Below are 15,101 nucleotides of genomic sequence, written 5' to 3'. Positions count from 1 at the left end.
CTAGTGTGAACACATTTATGTGGGACTCCCGACAAATAAATTTTCTACATAGTTGTCTTTAAATGTTCACACTACAAGAAATATCTACATTATTAGCATGAGAGAAGAGCTATAATATGTCATTAATAGCGTTTTCATAAACACTGTTTCTGCCCCAGTTATTATAGACCCCCCACATACGATAGCGGTTTTTGATATGCTATGAAATATCGATCTATTATAGTGCTAATCGAATGCTATTATATACTTTATTGTTAGGTTTTGTAATAGAAGGGAAAGTTTTATTGGCTTAAAAATTTTTGGATCTGAAACATATGGAGGTTAAGTGAATTTTTTCGTCTAAGTATTGGCGGAATAAGTGTTTTCATCTTCACGCTTATTGATTTTCTATCTTAACGTTGTCTCGGTGCTATGATATAGTAATCAAAATAAAAAAAATTATCTTTCATAACAGTTACGATAAATGAGCTATGCTTAGATGCTATCAATGTGGATATTTCTTGTAGTGTCAGTTGTCCTAATTTCCTCACAGTTGAACTATTTCTAATTTTGTAATTTTATAGTTGAACCTTAAAAAATACCATAGTTATCTAGTTGTTCACATCAATTTCCACATTATATTGGTGTTTAAGAAGTTTTCATAGAATAATTTGTCAGAAAACATAGTTTCCATACTTAAACCATCTTTATAGATGATCTTGAACTAATAGTTCCTTGTTACCTAAAGAGTGATTTGTGTAATTTTGGTTTTTGCTCACATTAATTATTGATAATGTTACATATCATATATTAAAAATATTAAATGTACTTTCAGAGTTTAAAAATGTTTTAAATCACTAATTATGGTTTAATTTATGTAATTTTGTATTTTTTGTAGGTTTAGTTGTTTCCAGTTGTATCGGTTGTACCCATAAACTATTCTTCCTAATATTGCAAAGAAATAAAATAGTTAAACAAATAATAATCCATATATTACAAAGCGATATTAGTCTTACAAATAAAAATACAAGTACAAAGTTGTTTAAGTTGTTCCGGTTGAACCCAAATGGTTACACAGTTGTTCCGGTTGAACCCAAATGGTCCAGTTGTTCCAGTTGAACCTAAGTGGTAAAACAGTTGTACCGGCTGTACCGGCTGTACCAGAGAATTAATCAAGTTGCTTCTGGATCCTCGGGCTGCAGCCATCTCTCCAAGTTAATTCCTGGAACAGCTTTGTTACTCTTTCTCCGTTTTTCTCCAACGGATGGAAACCGTTTATCTTGATTTCGTCCTTTTTTTGGGGTGTATTCCGGCGGGTCAGCCTCCAAATCTTTAATTGGCTCGGGAATAATCCATTCTGACTCATGTGGCACTACAAACAACGTCCTGTAATATGCCAATGCCCAAGTATCTATCAAATAAAAGACGGAGCAGAGTCCATATATGCTTACATCTGCAGCTCTCCCTTCCTTGCGGGCTAGGAACCTTGCTGCGGCAATGGCATGGACACACGGGTACTTGTCTATATCAAAAGTCTTGCAAGAACAAGTTTTCATTTTCAAATCCACCAAAAAGCTTACCGAATGGAGATCAATGACGTTGTATTCTTGTCTATAACTGTTAAGCTCAACAACTTTTAACTTCGCAGCAACTGGACATCGAGCATGCAAGATGTTTTCCACAAAAGGCACAACTTGTGATGTGCTCGATGCATTACATGAATCTTGCCTATGTATGTTAAACCATTCAGAGAACTTCTCAACAAGGGCATCAATCATAGGTAAGAGGTCATACGTCCTCGCTTTCCTAAACACAGCGTTCATTGACTCCGCAACATTGCTAGTGTCTATGTTGTACTTGTCTCCTTGGAAATGGCTCCTGGACCACTGCTCTCTCTCTATAGTTTTATCTAGATAGTCAGTAGCATTAGACCACCGACTCCTAAAAATACCATATTCTCTATTGAACTCACTCTCAGTATAAGCATGAGCGCAATCCATGAACTTCTTCGCAGCTCCCTCCTTATCAATCTTCGCACGGAGTCTCAGATTTTGAGACAAATGCCATATACAGTGTACATGATGCGCATTCGGGTACACCGTCATGACAGCCTTCTTGATGCTTTGATGCCTGTCACTAATAAACACCAAATCAGGAACTTCTGGATATACAGTTTTCAGCTTCTGGAAAAACCATATCCAACTATCATCCTTCTCCGCATCAATCACACCAAATACAAGAGGGTAATGGTGATGATTAGGATCATGAGCTGTTGCAATAACCAACATCCCACCATATACAGTTTTGAGATGAGTTGCATCCACAATTATCACTTTCCGCATTGCCCTGAAGCCTTCAATGCTAGCGCCCAAAGCTATGAATAGGTACTTGAACTTCTTCTCTTCCAACTCCACACTTGTTACAGTCCCTCTATTTACCTTCTCTAACATGTAAAGATAAGAAAACAACATTTTGTAGCTTTTTTCCGGTCCACCTCTCACTTCACTAACATGCTGCATTTTCCCTCTTAATGCAGTGGAGTATGAACAATGCACACCAAGTCTTCCTGTCACAATAGACATGATGCTTTTTGGATTTGGGGTCTGTAGATTACCTGGAAAGTCAGCATGCAAAACAGCTGCTATTACGTCCTCATCATCTACAATATATGTCTCTCTCCGAGCTTTAGATAGATTGTAACTCAGTTTCAGATTCCCAGGGACTCCATTCTGGCCAACCTTCGTAGTGATCTTATCTAATAGCACTGAATAAGTTATCTTCTCTAAACATGCCGTCTTAAACGATATAGCGTATAGTGAATTTTTATAAATCCACTCATTCCCTTCTGAATAGTACCCTCCATAGTCAAAATGTACGTTAGTATGGCTCTTCTTCTTCATCGCCTCCTGAAATTACAACAATTTAAAACATAATTACAAACACAATTTGTCACAGTTATACTAGTTGTACCAGTTAGCCTACATACTATCGGTTGTACCAGCTGGCCTATACTCTAACAGTTGTACTAGTTGACTATGGAGGGTACTATCCTGAAAATACAACAATTAAAAACAGCACAAATCTACACCATTTTTCACAGTTATACTAGTTGTACCGGTTGGCCTACATACTATCAATTGTATCAGTTGGCCTACATTCTACCAGTTGAACCAGTTGGCCTACATACTAACAGATGAACCAGTTGACTATGGACTACTATCCTGAAAATACAACAATTAAAAACAGCACATACACCATTTCTCACAGTTATACTAGTTGTACCAGTTGGCCTACATACTATCAGTTGTACCGGTTGGCCTAAATATTATCAGTTGTACTAGTTGGCCTACATAATAACAGTTGAACCAGTTTTCATAGTTGTCCCAGTTGACTGAGATCTGACTCGATTCTACATAAAATGTGACTCGATTCAACAATGGACGAGCTACATTCGTTTAATAACCAATGCAAATGCCAACATTCCTCAATATGCTATCGATTCTCTCGATTAATCGAAAAAAACCCAATTCTCTTTCAAATCCCTAATTTTAAAGAATTCCAAAATACTCATAAATTACCTAAAATTCTATCAATACAGCAATGTCAAGAGGATATATGAGAAAAAACTAACCGATTTCGAAAAGGACGACGACGGGAGCTGTGGAGTTCGTACTTGCAGATCGGCGGGAGCTGTGGAGTTCGGAGCTGTGGCGGAGGATTGGAGGATTGTCGGGTTCGGAGGAGAGAGAGAGGAGAGAGAGTAGGACGAGAGAGAGAGAGATAAACGTTTTTCATTTCTTTTTTGATTTTTTTTTTCTTCTTTCATTAAGGGCAAATTCGTCAGTTCACAATATCGGTGGCATGCAGATTATTCAGTGGCATGCCAGATCATTTTTTCCCAAAAAGTGGCATAAGTGATAAAAATTCTCGTTTCAAAGGGAGAAGCCCTAGAAGAAATGAGTGATGATTGATGAGTATTTATATTTACAGTTTTTACTTTTTTACCTTGCAAACATGTTGCGGTAAAACCGATTCTTTAACCGCCGACCAAAAAAAAACCGACTCTTTAACCATTCACGATATAATGCTACAATGTATTCATATTGGGAGAATATATTTTTAAGGATATTGGAATTAGATTGTGTTGATTTTATAAATTGTAGTTTGTTTGGCATGTAATTCAGAAATGAATACTAAACATTTTTGAAAAATCGTCGAAGTTATAAATTGGATAGTTTGATCTTAGGTTAGGCCAACGGTGAACTTCCTTTCCGCGGAAAGATATAAAAATGATAGGTTTTGAATTTCGACTGTTTGTACATTGTGCTATTAGTTAGTGGTAACTATTAGATTTAGATGTGGATTAACTTCGTTTAAAGAATATCTAATTGAAGTCTTTAATTGTTATGATCACAACATCATATTGAGTCATTTGTCGAATTGTGAACGAAACTTAATCAAAATCTTATGGAAAAACCAATCACAATCAGAACAATGCCTTTTGTTCGTAGCTAGTGTAGAAGCCAAGAAAACACATAGTTGCCGAAAAATATCTAAAGCTTAGAGCGCGAAAACAGAGGAAAGAGATTTATAGCGAATTACGCGTATGCGATCTTTTAGCCTCTCAACCAAATCAAGTTTTTCGATAAGAGCTCTATTTCAAGCCAGTGTTAGACATACTATTCTGCAGACCTTTTTTTTTTTTAAGAATGTAAAATTATATTCCAACAAAAAACTGTTTTACAACAAATGCTTCATTATGAGCTGAATGTTCTGAATAGATAAATTGTTACATTAATGCCAAAAGAATTATGGATGTGTGAGGAACCAGGACTGGAGTCCCCCTAAGTATCCATTCTTAAGAATAGTAGCTTACAGTTTTTGTATCTTGTGGAGCCAGTGCACAGAGAGAGAGAAATGGATTGGGGGATGTTATCACTTACTACCTAACCCACCAAAGCAATACTGATTTAGTACTAAAGTCTCAAGAACTTCAAAACATTTTGAATTCTCACATAACCGGAAACAAATGAAGGAGGTTTCAGAATTCAATTGAGAAATCTTATACAGATTTCAAACCACGTGCCTAATGTAGTCTTCCCTGAGGCATAACAATAAACCCTCACAGTGATATTACTCGAGTGATGACGAGGTCATCTTGATCGTTTAAGCTAATAAGATTAAGAGAAATTAATATATTAGTCATTAGAAAAAAATTAAGATAGTAGTTTTATAGACATTAGTGAAATTAGCACTACAAAAGATAAAGAGGAAAAATAAAAACTAATGATACCTAATATATACTACTAATATTTAGTTTTCATTTCTTTTCTATAACAATAATATATGGTGTTCCATATATTCACATAACCAATTATAAGAAAAAAATTTATATAGAGTTTCGAAATTTGTTTCCTTTATTTTGCTACTTTGTAGATTTTTATTTTATATTTTTCATATATGGTTCTGCCAAGTGTTATCTTTAATCATTTCCGACATATTATTTAGCAAAATAGTTAATACGTTTCCAGATTCGTTTTTTCTTAATAAAAGTTTAACAATATGATTTATTACTAATTAACTAATTCTTTAATGTCTAATATGCTGAGAAAACTATGATTAATTAAAACATATGAAAAATCTAGTTTATTATTGTATAATATATATACACACATTATCGTCATTAAACACAAAAAATAAAAACTGCACATAGCATTATTTGTAAGAAAAATAAAATAAAAAACATGAAGAAGACTCCAAAAATAATCCTTCTTCTGCTTATGCTTATTATCACCTCCTTAACAATCATGATCACGTTAATGCTTCAACCACAAACTATGTTACTTGGAGAGGAATACGACGTGCGTGTGATCAACAACTTCAGAGACAACTCGTCTCTCCCTCTAGTGATCTGGTGCACTTCGCCCCAAGGAGATCTCGGTGGTCGTGCACTTCAAGAAGGAGACGACTTCGAATGGACGGTCAAGATCGATTTGTGGTCGGCAGAGTACACATGTACAATGAAGTGGAATACAAAGAGGAAGAGGTTCGAGGCGTTTAAGGTTTCTAGAGACAGCAATAGATGTGGATCTACTAAGAAGTGTTCTTGGTCCGTTAGAGAAGATGGTTTTTATTTTAGTAATGATGAGGTTTATTGGACCAAGGATTTTTCTTGGTTATAAGCTTTTTTTCTTGTACTCTTGCTTAATGCTTATGTACAAATATATAGGCCGCTTTAGATTTTTCTCAAAGCGAACAACCAAAATCGATCATATACGTTTGAGGATAGTTGCGAGAGAACCAATCAAATTCTTAATCACTTCAGATGTAATTTAGACTTTAGACGTTACGTACTCGTTAGCGCAAACTAGACATCAAATACTAATACAAACTTTGATTTTACTATGTTATCACATATTTTATCCACTTCATTGAATTTTCAAGGAATATATGTCACAAATCACTAAAGAAGTAAAGTTTATTTAGATGAAATATTGAACGTACCTTTTTTTTTTTTTTTTTTTGATAACCCAGTATCCAGACCACACAGTGATCTGACTAGCCCACTGGGCCTAAGCCTGCGTCACAGGGATTTTTAAGCCTCCACTTAAGGGCCCCCTGATAAACAGGTGGTCTGGGGCGCCTGAGCAAGTCCGCAGGTAAATTCCCAGGTGGCCACAAGAGTGAGAGAGCGAAACTGCGTCTGGGGAGGATCGATCCCTGGCCTAGACCAACAGGGCGATCCTTCCAACCAAACGAGAACCACTCGCCCACCACCATGTACGTTTTCTAGTTTTGTTATAGATTTAATGGCATCTAAATATCTAACATTAAGTAAGTGGTCTAGTTTCATCTAAATTATCATGATCGTTATGGTTAGCTCAAGCGAGATAGGATTTGATTTGGCGTACGTGCATTAGGATTTAATTATCGTGTTCTTTGTCCATTATGCTCTTTTTTCTTTTTTCATAAAAACCAATATATTGAACATAGAAAGAATTATTGAAAAGGGAAAATATATGAAAAGATCATTAATCTAGCCAAAAATATTGTAACTAAAAGCAAGTAATAAGAAATCTCCTTGAAAATGATTGTACGTTTTTGTTGGTGTCGGATCTCGCACCAGTAGCCCGGGACCAACCAAAGATTGTCACGTAGTCAAGACAAAGGCCCACAAAGGATAAGGCCCATGTACATAAGTTAAGAGTGCGGTCGAGGTGGTGACACCACAAGGAGAGTTCGGTGTGAATGCACCTCGATACAAGTCTGGAGTCGAAGTCGCAGTTAAGTCGGTTCAAGGCTATTTGGACTGAGAGACGAGGCCCATGAAGGTCGGAATCAATTCAAATTCGAACGTTGAATATTAAAGTCAAAGATTGAAACGGACGCATTTAAGAGAGAATAATTGTATTTAATTAGGAGTTAAATATCATTTGTGAGTATAAATATAAGGGCCAATGGCCATGTAAGTGGGGGCTCTCTCGTCTTCAAAAAAATATACAATAGCATTTTCCTAATTCATAGTTTCTACACAACAACTTTTGTATTCAAGAATATTCGTTCTCATTAAATAAATAAATACTTGAGTGTGTGAATTCGACATCCACATTTTGGCGCCGTCTGTGGGGACGGAAGATTCTTGAGCAGTCAGATTTCTTTCACTACATTTCCGAGGTAAGCAGCAATGTCCAGAGGAGACATCCCTGATGCATCATTGGCCGAAACTCTCAAAGCCATGCAGCAAACCATGTCAGAAATGTCTCAGAAGTTCTCGAATGTGGAGAAGGCGGTTGACTCGTTACAAACAACCCAGGTATCTCTTAGCCAAAACGTCAGTACTATTCAATCTCGTGTTCGCTCTTTAAGTGCAGGAAAACACCCTGGAGTCCGAAGAAGAATGTTCAATTCGCCAAGCTCCCTTGCGCGAAATGAAACCAGCGAACATGTAACTCCCGATGCCGCCAATACAGTATATCAGCCGGTGGACGGAGGGACGCAACTCGAAGACGAAGATCAACTTGCAGAACAGTACGAGCAACAAAGCCTTGACCAGTTCGAGACTATGAAAAAGGTTAGCCAAGAACTAAAGGAAATGAAGTCAAAGTTCCATCAGGCCACTAGTTCAGAACCAGATATCAATCGAGTCATTGAAGAAGCTAGGCGAACACCTTTTATCTCGCGAATTGCAAGTTTGAGAATCAAAGATTCTCGGAAGCTCAAATCGGAGCCCTATAGTGGATTAGAAGATCCCAAAAGTTATCTCGCAGCCTTTTTGATTGCCGCTGGACGAGTCGAATTGGATGAAGCTGATGAAGATGCGGGGTACTGCAAACTCTTTTCGGAAAATCTTTGCGGCCAAGCATTAATGTGGTTTACCCAGTTAGAGCCAGGGTCAATCAGCAATTTTGATGATTTGTCAGCTGTTTTCTTGAAACAATATTCTATCCTTATGGATAGAAGTGTTTCGGACGCTGACCTTTGGAACCTATCACAAGGGTCGAATGAGTCACTTCGAGTTTTCATCACCAAATTCAAGGGGGTACTGTCGAAGCTCCCAAGAATTTCACAACAGTCAGCTTTATCTGCCCTACGAAAAGGTTTGAGGCAAGATTCAAGGTTCAAAGAGGATCTAATACTTCATAAACCGGACACAATTCAAGACGCACTTTTCCGCACAAACAATTGGATGGAAGTAGAAGATGAAAAAGAAAATTTCGCCAAAAGGAATAAACAAGAAAAACCGGCGGTCACTTTTCCTACCAAGAAGTTTGAGCCCAGGGAAAACAAAGGACCAAGAAGGTTTGGGTCACAGCCTTTCAACAATATCGTCGGAAAAAAATTCCAAGGAAAAGGAAAGTCGAACACGTAGTGTGGATGTCGGATTCACACACTCAAGTATTTTATTAAGTAGGAAAGATTATTCTTAAGGGACAAAAATGAATAGGTAAAAACTTCTAAATTGCTACGAAAATTGCTATAGTATTTCTTTCTTGAGAGGAAGCCCCTTTTTACATGGCCATTGGCCTTTTATTTATACATAGAGAAACGACATTAAACTGAATAATTAAGTACAATTATTCCTTCTTAAATGTGTCCGTTTTGATTCTTCGACTTTAATGCTCAACGTTTGAATTTTGAGTTGACTCTGATCTTCATGGGCCTCGCCTTTTTGGCCCAAGTATCCTTGAACTGACTTACCCGTGTCTTCTACACCGAACTCGTGCCACAGTGCAGTCACTTCGGATTCTCGAAGTGGTGATAACCACTTCGACCGTTCCTTCGGCTCATGGGTTCAATGGGCTTTGTCCTTTATAGGCCATTACCTTGACTACGTGGCAATCTTTGGTTGGTGGACTTCTGGTGCGGGATCCGACACCAACAATTAGCCCCCCAAGTTCTTCGAAGTGTCATTCCAATTCGGAGGACTTTAAATGCTTTAAATGACCAAAGATTGCGCTCGAGAATCTTCCTGATTTCCCGCCGAAAATCTCATCACTCCTTTAATTCCGGCACTAACCATTTTTACCCGATTGACATCTGTCATCATTATGACCGTATATTAATTAATTACTATTAAAACGGGAAAAAACCTTCCCACTTCCCACACAACTTCCGAGGAGGTTTCATCATTAGCTTGAGGTAACTTCTTTTCACCATTACTCTCTTCTTTTACTTTTGCGCTTTAATCAAAACCTCTCTCTACTTTTCTTCACAAAACCTCTCTTCGCCGGATCTTGAATTTTTCATTTTTCTCCGATGACTTCTGATTCCGAGAGACCTGAATCTCCTTCTTACGACGAGAGGCGCTCTAGTAATGATGAATGCACTCGTCCTAACGATATTGCCGGTCCTCATTACAAATCCACCTGCACTCTTTAGTCCCTTGAGCGATTAAAGGGGCTCTGTCAAATTCCTCTTGAAATCATAGCGGAGGCGCAAATAGCCGACCCTACGGAATCCCCGGAGAACCACCGTGTCGGCTACTTTTGTGTTTACGAAATTTACTTCAAAGGCTGCGGATTGACCTTCCCCCTTCCCGAAGCCCTAGTTCGATTCTTGGCGGCTCTCGAGATTGCCTTACCTCAATTAACCCCCAATCTCCTCCGTACCATCCTCGGGATTATAACCGTTGCGGCGGAGGCTGGCTACGTCATTGGAGTACCCGAGCTGAATGAACTTCTAAGTGTGAGAAGTTCGTCAAAGAAAACAAGATACTTCTCGGCATACCCGAATGCCAATAGAAACGTCATTTCGCACCTCCCGAACAAGGATGAAAACTGGCACCATCCTTGGTTTCTGATTAAGAAAACTCCTGCTTCGATTGGGAATCTTTCCGATGTACTCCCATCGAAGAGGTCTACGAAACCTGGTAGAGACTAGGTCGTATATTCCTTTCCTGTTCATTATTATTTCTTTACTGACCAAATTCGTTGTTTCATTTCGCAGCTCTCATCGCTTCAACTCTCCCGACCGAAGAATTTGTCAAGTTCTTCAAAACAATCCTCGAAGGGGAAACCCTTTGGAATTCTTTCACCCTTGACCGGTTTGTCGAGGCCAACCGAAAACTCAGGATGAGCCCTCCCAATCTACTTCATCGTCTTCCGCCTCCTCCCTCAACTCAGGGAATGTCAGTTCGGGCCCTCGCTGCCCAGCGTAAGAAACTCTCCAAGCCGATAGCAGAGGCTTGTGATGAAAACAAGGCGTTCCTTGCGGCCGCCATCGACAAAAAAGATTACAGCAGGACCCTGCTGGTTGATGACAACAGCTCCGAGGGAGCCAGATCCGTTGCTGCTTATAGGTTAACACCTCGTCGCGAACGCCGCGACGAACGTTCTTCTCGGAGAGAGCGGTCTCCTCGTCGTGATTCTCCTCGTCCTCCCCGAGACGATTTCAGCAACGAACCACTTAAGAATTTGGTTCGTAAGAAGAGGGACAAGTCGTCCCGTGATGACTCGTCTCGGCGAAGGGAGAAATCAAGGGCCCGGACTGACCGTTCACCTCGATCATCCCCTCCTACTGAACCAATGGGTCCTCCCCGACCAGTTGACATGTCTTCTTCTTCCCAGCCGGTCAGCGAAAAGACTGCTCGGAGTGCATCCCCTAAAAGGGGAGATTCTGAATCTCGAGATGCTTCCTCGAGGTTGAAGCCTGCTCTTGTCCCTCAAGTCAAATCGCTTTCAGGTTTGGTGACTTACACATACTTAAACTTTTTGTCTCTATTAAAATTCCAATTTTTACCACTCTTCCTTCTTCGCAGCTATGGAGAAAGAAGGCAGCGTCTTCCGATGCTTCAAGACCCGATCGGGTTCGATCTTGCCAGACTTCAACAAATGGCGCCCTGCGATTCGTGAACGCTATTTGCTTCACGCTTATCATTCATCTCGGGTTAATTCCGTTTTTTTTTTTTGTTGTTTTTTTTTTATGTATTGCCATTCTTCAAACTGACTCGCCATCCCGGGTTTATAATGCCAGGCTCATAGCGAACTTAACGATATGATCGAACATTACGAAGGGTTGGTCATTGGACGGGAGAAGGAGATTGACATGTGGAAGAAGAAATTCTCAGCTCTTGAGGCTGAACTCAATTCTTCTGCTGGCTCCAAGCAAGATCTGGAGGACAAGGTCGACAGTTTAACATCCGAGCTGGCGCAGGTAAAGGGGAAGCTGCAAGACTACTACGACCGGAATTACAAACTCCAGGACAAACTTTCTGGTGTTCAGGGTAGACTTCATGAATCCGAATCAACCGCCGATACCCTGAACAACCAACTTATCGAGCTTGACGCGAAGTACAAGGCGCTAGCCAAGTTGCGTGATTCCGAGTTAGCAAGGTCGGCATCGAAGGCCAGAAAGGAGGTTAAGGGACGCGGGATGGAATTGATCCAAGGGGCCATTCGCTTCATGCAAGCCGAGAAGGCTAGGTCGGACTTGGAGTCAGACATCAAGGAGCATGAAAGCAACCTGATTCTGCTGGATCAAATCCATGAAGCAGATTTCTCCGAGGAGCAAGAAAGGACCGAGCTGTCAACTAATCTTTCTGAAAAACGGAGTCGCTTGGCAGCTCTTCCCACTTCGACCTTCAACCCGCTTGACTTCGAGGAATTCTTTACTGAATCACCTCCTATAAGTGAATCGGGTTTAGACTGGGCAGGTAACGCTTGGCTCCTGACGCTTACCTTTTCTTACCTTGTACCTTTGATTGACTGGAATTATTATTTCTAGGCTCAAGTGAGACGGAAGACGTTGTCCCGCCCGTAGCTCCTATGGTACCGGAGGTCACTCTGGAGGTTGGTTGTACCGCGGAGGGTGGTCAGGGAGCTTCATCTGATCAAGCTGAGCCGGGATCCGAGGTGGAGGTCAATCCGTAGTGGCTGTGTCCACTTTAAACTGGGGATTGTCCCAATTAGTTTAAACTCAATTTCGAACTTGTTTTTGGCCTAAGGAGGCTTTATAATTTCTTTTGAACTAGATATTTGCCTGAGGAGGCTTTTAAACCTTTCTAGGTTACGACCCAAGGGGGTTTGGTTAAAATTATATGCGGGTTTGCAAAGTCCGCTTTTAACCTTTTGTGGCCTTGTGGTTATGCTTTCGAGATTTTTAGGCTGATCAGACCTTTCTCTTTAGAATGCGAGAGCTGAGCTCGGCTTAAAGCGAGTTCCCCACTTCGGGTTTAGTCAACTCGATAAATTTATTGGGCTTGGGCCTTAGAAACTTTTGTAGTTAATGCGACGGTTGCTCTTTCCCTTCTTAAGGAAAACGGCTCGTCTTTTAATGCAATAACTGCCTTTTCTCGATTTTCCAAAAATGGTTTAAACCACTCGGACACTCTACCATTAATGGATTTATGGTTCCAAGACAAACCCTAAATCATTATAAATAAAGGCTTACCTACCTCCAAGCTTTATTTAACTACGTTTTTTTTTTTTTTAGAGTCTTACTTGAGTAATTTGCGAGAATGGAAAACGAAAAAGTAGCCCCCATTGATCCCGGCAGCCCACTCTTCTTGTCCGGCGACGGCTTTGAACCGGCCGGCGTTCTCTTCCCTCACGCCGTCTTTCACTTTCCTTCAAAGGAGAAGAAAGAGGCTTGCGATTTTATTGACAAGGTAAATATTTGAAGTTTTTTGATTCAAAAACTTTTTGTTTCATCTTATTCACTCATCGTTATGCTAGGTCGCCGACAAGCACCGTCGCTTGTGTGAAGAGAGGCAGCGGCTGGGCCTCAAAAGGCAAACACTCGAGGCTCGCATTGCTCGGGTGGAAAGGAAGATACGGGCCTTGGAAAGTGACCCCTTTCAATGGGAGTGGCGGAACTTCGACTCCGTCGCTGAGATCCCGAAGATGCTTCGGATGTATCTCCGCGCTAAAGGAGTCCCGGGTCCCGTGAACGCCCCCGTCTGCGCCGTTCCATCTGACAGCGAAGAAGAAGACGAAGAGGAAGCCAGCACCTGTCGGAAACGCGTTCGGGATCATCCCGAAGTGGATGCCAAGAACAAGGCGTCCACTTCGAAGACTAAACCGGCGATGAAGGAGCCTGTTCCTGAGCCTCTTCCATAAATGTCTTCTAACTTTTTACTTACTTTAAACTCGTAATGGGCTTCGGCCCCTTTTTATTTATGGAAACATTCTCGACTTTCCTTTCTTTTCAAATATTCTCGGAGATACGTCTTTTAATGCAGGATCTGTTCGAGGGCATAAATCTCTCCGCGAATCACTCCATTCTTTGGATAGAATCCGCAACTTGCTAAGGATATGGGGTTCCTATAAATAATAGTTTTAATTTCCCTTTACTCCTCACCATTCTTTTTATTTTAGTAGGTATGGAGTTCAATCTTCGCTGTTCAGAATCTATGCCTGACTTCTCCAGAATCGGAATGATGAGCGAAGATGTTCCAAATGAGCCAAACAGGCAGCCTCCTCCACCTCGCGGCTTCTTAAGATCTCAGATCCGAGCCCCATGTGCTTTGATCAGGGATCTCCCAATCAAAGACCAAGGAACAGCGACGGCGTTCATAGAGGCACTCGAGCTTCAACATCGGAGGCTTATGTTGGAAAAGAGGAGACTCCGGAAAAGGATTAACCGGATGCAACGCAGGCTTACTACGGTGTCAAGAGATCTTCACATCCTTGATCTTGCTGGTCAAGGAGTTGAAGTGTTCTGCTCGTCAACAAGATTTTCATAGTCCGAAGTGTACGATGGGGGACATCCCGTCTTTTGAATAAACGTTCTATTCCCAATTTCTTGTATGTTCGCTTAGCCGAACCTTCTATTTGCTTCACTTGTCCGCACAGTCGAACCTTTTTCCTTTAATAAAGAAATAAAACAAATTTTTATTAATAGCTGAACTCGTTTCCGAGCTGCCTACGTACCCATTTCGGGATCAAGCCACATCGTAGTTCATGTACATAAACAATGCATGTAGCTTTAAACATAAAACTTCTCCACTTCGGTAATAATGTAAGGTCCTTCCCAATTAATACCGAGTTTACCGGCACCTTCTTCTTTTTTGTTGTCAAAGACGCGCCTTAATATATAATCTCCCACGAAGAAAGGCCTACTTTTAACCTTAGAATTGTAATACCGGGCTGCTGCCTGCTGGTAATTCTGGATCCGAATTAGAGCTTGATCACGCCTTTCATTTATGGTATCTAGTGAATCATTAAGCATTGCTGAATTTTCTTCCTCATTTAACGGTGCTTCTGTTCGGCGAAGTCCAGGCACATTGAGTTCAGCTGGTACTACCGCCTCCATGCCGTAAACCAAAGAGAATGGAGTTTCTCCTGTAGGCCGCCTAGGGGTTGTACGATAGGCCCACAGGACGGGTTGGAGTTCTTCATACCATCCTCCCTTTAGATGACTTAAGCGTTTCTTGAGATTGCTTAATATTGTCTTGTTTGCGGCTTCAGCTTGACCGTTTCCTTGCGGATATCGTGGAGTAGAATAACTAACTTTGATTCCCCAGTCCGCACAAAAGGCATCAAACTCGTGTGAAATGAATTGCGGTCAATTATCAGTGACTATTTCGTATGGAACTCCATGTCGACATATAATGTTTTTCCAAATAAAGGTCTTCACCGCCGAATCCTTGATACCAACATACGCCTCAGCTTCAATCTATTTTG

At 40.5% G+C, this 15,101-nt stretch overlaps 2 protein-coding genes across 2 annotated transcripts; both read left to right on the top strand.

Annotated features, from left to right (window-relative positions):
• The first annotated feature begins 5,682 nt into the window (after window positions 1–5,682).
• On the top strand, window positions 5,683–6,217 carry LOC9301672 (S-protein homolog 6). The gene has a single exon (XM_002865552.2). It carries the CDS (start codon window positions 5,724–5,726, stop codon window positions 6,159–6,161), a length of 438 nt encoding a protein of 145 aa, XP_002865598.2. The 5' UTR covers window positions 5,683–5,723; the 3' UTR covers window positions 6,162–6,217.
• Window positions 6,218–6,885: 668 nt separating this feature from the next.
• Window positions 6,886–8,848, top strand: LOC110225756. The gene has a single exon (XM_021015725.1). The coding sequence runs from the start codon at window positions 7,664–7,666 to the stop codon at window positions 8,846–8,848; it is 1,185 nt and encodes a 394-aa protein (XP_020871384.1). The 5' UTR covers window positions 6,886–7,663.
• Window positions 8,849–15,101: the final 6,253 nt, after the last annotated feature.

This window comes from Arabidopsis lyrata (assembly GCF_000004255.2).
Source record: "Arabidopsis lyrata subsp. lyrata unplaced genomic scaffold ARALYscaffold_8, whole genome shotgun sequence".
NCBI classification, from domain to species: Eukaryota; Viridiplantae; Streptophyta; class Magnoliopsida; order Brassicales; family Brassicaceae; genus Arabidopsis; species Arabidopsis lyrata.
Note: the sequence above shows the minus strand (reverse complement) of the source record. Positions and strands in the feature narration are given on the sequence as shown.